At 42.7% G+C, this 6000-nt stretch overlaps 1 protein-coding gene across 1 annotated transcript in view; it reads left to right on the forward strand.

Annotated features, from left to right (window-relative positions):
- Positions 1-1104, forward strand: part of LOC122483769 (fatty acid desaturase 2-like protein FADS2B) — a 38222-nt gene extending 37118 nt beyond the window's left edge. Inside the window, exon 12 of the mRNA XM_043581139.1 lies at positions 501-1104. Within this exon, the coding sequence (XP_043437074.1) occupies positions 501-552 (52 nt within the window). The 3' untranslated portion in view covers positions 553-1104. The remainder of the gene's footprint in view (positions 1-500) is intronic.
- The last annotated feature ends 4896 nt before the right edge of the window (positions 1105-6000 follow it).

A 6000-nucleotide genomic window follows, 5' to 3' on the forward strand; every position in this document is an offset into this window, starting at 1 on the left:
TACATATACACATGTGTATATGTATATCTAGATATATATGTCTCCCAAACCAAACCAGGAACTCCATGTAGGTCGGTCTCATGTCTCTCCTACTCACTGCTGTATCCCCAGAGCCTAGAAAAACATCTTTCACATTATAAAGCATGATGGTGGGTAGAACACATGATGAGTTCGTAGAGAGGTATATGCGTTATCTTATAGAGAGACTCAGAGAAGTTTTTTTAATGCTAGAGAAGAGGACAGTTAATGGTTTGGGACACAAAAGAGAATAAAATGAAAGAAAAACTCAACCTCCCCCCTAAATAAAAGGTGAATTCATCTGCTAAAAATCAATGCAGTATATTTGATTCCCTCCACTGGACAACAGAAAAGACGTCTTTCAGATATAGCTGAAAATGAAAACATTGCCTTGAACCAAGCAAAAGTGCACATGTTCCATGGAGCAGCTCCTCTTACATTAAAGTCTCACCTACTGATGATTTTGTTTACCTCTCCCACAGGGCCTTGAAGAAATCTGCAGCCCTCTGGATGGATGCTTACTATGAAACATGAAGCAGAGCATCAACCTTGGCACACATGTAGCTGTGTCTCTGAAGGGGGTTAATGAATGTGCAAGAGCTCTTTCCTTCTTAGCTGCTGGTGCCATAGGCATACGTGCAGTGCCAGGAGTGTGAACCCCAAGGGCACATGATAACCCCTTCCCTGAAGGTTTTCTCTGCAATTGCAAAGCAATGGAAACACAAGATGGTTAGGGTACCAAAAGGGAAATGGGAGCTAATTTTCTTTATTTCTTCTATAGAATCTTGAACTTAGTCCTACTAATAGACCTAATCAGATCATCTCCATCACTGGGGCATATGCAAGGGAACCAGGCAAAAGTCTTACTGAGAAACTGGGTATAAGAAGAAGTGGGACAAAAGAGAGACCTCTGATGGACACTTGGGAAAACAGCACGGTTGCCCTTAGAAGAGAATGGTGTATTTAAGAAATTTCTGTTGACCATACAAATTTTTGCTTATTCCTTACTTAAATGTGTGAGCCTCTTTTTTCTCTAAAAATTAAACATAATTAACATTAAAGTCTCCTTAAATGTTTCAATCTTCACTTTGGATTTTTCTTATTGTAATGGCATATGTGTAATTATGGTCTGTATTTTTCTTCCAACTTATAAAATCTCTTAAGGAGCTCCCTACATCCAGGCCCAATATCCACTGACACAGGAGGTTAAGCTTCCGTATTTTAGCATTACTGGCCTTCTGCTAAAGCGTAAACTGGTCCTGAGTATAAGACTGATTTGCCTAATTCCTACCCACAAGAGCGGAAATACTGTGCCTTGCTATTGAGTAACTCTGATGAAGGAAAGAGATTTGTTTTCTGTAATGTAGGCTCCAGGCTGTGTCAAGGCATTTTCCAAGCTTAGCACCGAGTTATGCATTTCTTAAGATAAGAGAGTTTCAATGCTAGAAGGATGAGTGGACACTCTCAAGACCATACTGATGTCTGGCTTTGGTGCTTTTGCTCATCTGTTCATGGGGTCATATTGGAGCTCACCCTAGATGTGAGGAGGGAAAGCAAACAGTATAAACTTCCATCTGCAGCTCCAGGCAAATCAGCATTAGGGATTTATCTGTTGTCTGAAATGCTACCAGGAAGCATTTCATTCCCTTACTCCAAACCCTGCAAAATACTCTTTTTCTTTGTTCTTAATTAAATCCCCAGGTTCAGGAGCACAGATCCTGTGGCAGAAGTGAGTGTTATGACTTGAAAGAAGCCACTGGTGCTGAAGCAGAGGGAGCAGGGGCCAGAGAGGTACAAGATGGGGCAATGAAGGACAGTATGTGAAGTGACTCACAGGTCCAGGGGAGTTAACCATGTATGTCAAAGCCAGGAAAGCAAGAACTGGTTGGGGGGGGAGGAACATTGAAATGGTAATAATATTGAACAGGGAAGTTAAGCAGAGGATAGAAAGGAAGAAAGGTTTTATTGGTTTTATGATTCTTTGTAATATAAGCCCTAATGGATATGGCCATAACCCATATTCCACCTACTGGTGGATCTATAAGTGATTTCTCCTGCCGGAAATCAGGGCTGCAAGTGGGTGTGGGGGACAGTGGTTGTTTTCTCTGCCTCGTCTGGTCCAACCCCCAGAGGTGCTCAAGTCCTGTTTCTCCTCCTGGTCACTAGAAATAGCAAGTCAACTTCTCCCTGGACAGACTCAGTAACTCAAAGGAATCCCTCTCTGTGTTGAGACCAGACCACTTGGCAGTTGTCTGAATGGAGTTGGTTACTGTGGGACTGAACACGTCTGGGAGATTTTGACACATTTTGTAGGGAAAACATGTGAAATTAGCTCAAGCAAGTTGCTAGGTAAGAATAAAAATGTATGGTGGGTAAACTTTAACCTGCTTAAGGCGTCCCAAGTCAGCATAGTAGTCACTTTCATGAACTATCTCAACTGATTTCTCTCCCTCACCCTGTGCTGACAGGTATTTGCACTTGGTGAGGAATGTGACTACATTTTATTACCTGTTCAACAAGCCTCTTGGAGGAGAACCAAGGCCTGTCACGTTCACAGCTTCCCACAACACTGAGCACTGAGGGAGAATCTAAATGGTCAGTCCTCAGGGTATTTCATTTCTGTCCTCTCTGCTCTATAGCCCGTTGAATGAAGCCAGGCCAGACTTCTGCATCTTTAAATTTTTTTTTTCAACGTTTATTTATTTTGGGGACAGAGAGACAGAGCATGAACGGGGGAGGGGCAGAGAGAGAGGGAGACACAGAATTGGAAACAGGCTCCAGGCTCTGAGCCATCAGCCCAGAGCCTGACGCGGGGCTCGAACTCACAGACCGCGAGATCGTGACCTGGCTGAAGTCGGACGCTTAACCGACTGCGCCACCCAGGCGCCCCGCTGCATCTTTAAACTAAATGACTCCTGAGAATTGAATTACAGCCTTACCTGAAACTGTTCAATGGGTTTTCATGGCTCTTGGAATAAAGAGCCAACCCTCAGATGGCCAACAGACTATGCCTGCATTGGCCCCTCCCCATTGCCCTCCCCTACCTTGTACCAGACTGGCCCTTGTTCCCTCTGCTTCGGCCCCAGTGGCTTCTTCCAGTCATGACACTTGCTCTGCTACAGGGGGTCTTTGCCCCTAAGCCCAGTGTCTGAACCCCTCTGTCACCCTCCCTGCCCTCACTTCTTCTCTCCTGGTTACCTGCCACTCACCTGCTGATCTCAGGGCAGCCTCCATACTAAAGGCCTATTGTAAGTCAAGGCCTATTGTTATACACTCTGTAACAATTACTACAGGTAAAATTGTACATTCGTTTGTGTGATTCATTAATTTGTTTGTCTTCTACCCCAGCCTGCAATATCCATGAGAGTAGGAACTGCCTGATCTGTTGGAGGCAGACAACAAAGATGTGTGGAAGGGAGGGAGGGAAGAAGAGAGGGAGGGAGGGGAGGGAAACAAGTATATGAATGTAATTCTTTCTAATTTGATAGAAAGGAAAAATTTGTCATATATATGAAAATAATTTCTATATTTTAGCTCTGAATTATCAAAATTATTTTCAAAACATAAGAACATCTACCAAGCAGTAAGTACTGAGCTACCCCCTTCATAGGCATTAGTCTATTTAGTCCTCATAATAACCCCTTGGGGCAAGACCTATAATTAATATCACTTTACAGATGAAAAACTTGGGGTTTAGGCAGGCCAAACAACTTGCCTGATGTCACAGATAGGAAATGCTGGAGTAGTTTCATACCCAGCGATGTCTGACTCCATAGTCAACGCTCATTAATTTCCATGCCAAGGAATTCAAAGTAAGAGGGAATTAAGTGATATTAATAGACACGGGCAGTTGGCATTTCTGGAATAACTTCAATCACTTGCCAGGAGCTGATGGAATAGGCATTAAGGTAGTTATCTTTTTTTTTATAAATACACCCAGTATTTATTTTTTTAAGTTTATTTATTTTTGAAATAGAGAGAGAGGGTACAAGTGGTGGAGGGGCAGAGAGAGAGAGGGAGGGAGGGAGACACAGAATCCAAAGCAGGCTCCAGGCTCTGAGCTGTCAGCACAGCCTGATGCGGGGCTCAAACTCAGGAAATGCAAGATCATGACCTGAGCCGAAGTCAGACACTCAACCAATGGAGCCACCCAGGCTCCCCAATGTAGTTATCTTTTCACCAGCAGGGACAGGTGCCTAGGGGAAGGGAAGGCTGGAGAAGCATATGACAGGAACAGCACTAACTCAGAAAGGATTCCTGTTGACTCACTTCTACTCACCAGTCCTAAAAGAGTATCCTGCTCATAAAAAATTTCACTTGGGAGTGGGCAAGCTGAGATGTAAGCTTTCAGAAATGATAGACACTGCATCAGCTGTAGAGGAACAGGATGAAGAAACGGATTTGAGATTTTGTGGTGATTTAACATGAATTCAGCCAAAGGAAAATTCGTCTTCCCTGTGGCTGTCTTCATATGGTCTTCCCTGAAACCCTATTTCCTCAAAAGCACCATTCTTCTTGGTAAAATGAGGCAGTGAGAACTTGCACGCACTGTCAGTTGGGCATTAAGTAAGGGTGACTGGAATAGAAGTCAGAACCCAGACCCTAATTTCAGCTCCTTAACACCCTACAGCGAAATTGGCCAGGTCATTTATACCCTCCTACCTCAATCTGTGTAACAGGTGTGCCTAGTATTAGCTGGCCCGTCCATATCATAGCGTGACTGGGACAAAGGAGTAAGGCAAACGGAATAGTTTCATAAGCTGAGAACACCCACTCTGATGCTTATTATTGCTATTATGTTATAATGAGGTTCCTCCAATCCCAGACCCACCAGAAGCAAGAGGGCCATAGAGTCAGTCACACAGAAACACAAGATGGACAGACACTTAATCATTTTTATAATGACAGTGGCACTTTTCACCAAGTGAGAAGCTTATGAGTCACAAGACAGAAAATGATTTCTCCCGTTGCAACAAGTAACACCCTTGAGGCACCTTCCACATCTGGCTGTATTAAATCCCCTGGAACCAGCAGAAATCTCCAGATCTCAGGCTGAAGGGCAAGTAGAGAACCAGAGGTTCTACTTATACCAATTTATGGTTAATCGTGTGAGAGCACAATCCTCACTGTTGAAAATCATACCAAATATAAGTATACTATTTGTTGCTTAATCAGTATGTTATTTAGGAATCTCTTGACTACTTCCATGCTAATCATCAACCTGAAAAATACAGAAAGCATAAAAGATTGAACTTAAGCTTTTTTTTAAATTTACATCCAATTTAGTTAGCATATAGTGCAATAATGATTTCAAGAGAACAATCCAGTGATGCTTCCCCTACTTACAACACCTAGGGCTCATCCCAACAAGTGTCCTCCTTAGTCCCCCTTGCCATATAGCCCATCCCCCACCTTAAACCCCTCCAGCGAGCCTCAGTTTGTTCTCTGGATTTAAGAGTCTCTTATGTTTTGTCACCCTGTTTTTATGTTATTCTTGCTTCCCTTCCCTTATGTTGACCTGCTTTGAATCTTAAATTCCACACGAGTGAATTCATATGATATTTGTCTTTTTCTAATTTCACTTAGCATAATACACTCTAGTTCCATTCATGTTGTTGCAAATGGCAAGATTTCATTCTTTTTGATTGCCAAGTAATATTCCATTGTATATGTATATCACCTCTTCTTTATCCATTCATCAGTCAGTAGACATTTGGGCTCTTTCCATACTTTGGCTATTGTTGATAGTGCTGCTATAAGCATTGGGGTACATGTGCCCCTTAGAAACAGCACACCTGTATCCTTTGGATAAATACTTAGTAGTGCAATTGCTGGGTTGTGAGGTAGTTACAGGAGAATTAATTTATAACCTTGAAGTAGGAAAAGTCTTCTTTTGTTTAATGTTTATTTATTTTTGAGAGAGAGAGAGAGAGACAGAGTGCAAGCAGGGGAGGGGCAGCAAGAGAGGGAAACACTAAATCC

The sequence above is a fragment of the Prionailurus bengalensis genome, chromosome D1, assembly GCF_016509475.1.
Source record: "Prionailurus bengalensis isolate Pbe53 chromosome D1, Fcat_Pben_1.1_paternal_pri, whole genome shotgun sequence".
In the NCBI taxonomy this organism is placed as follows: domain Eukaryota; kingdom Metazoa; phylum Chordata; class Mammalia; order Carnivora; family Felidae; genus Prionailurus; species Prionailurus bengalensis.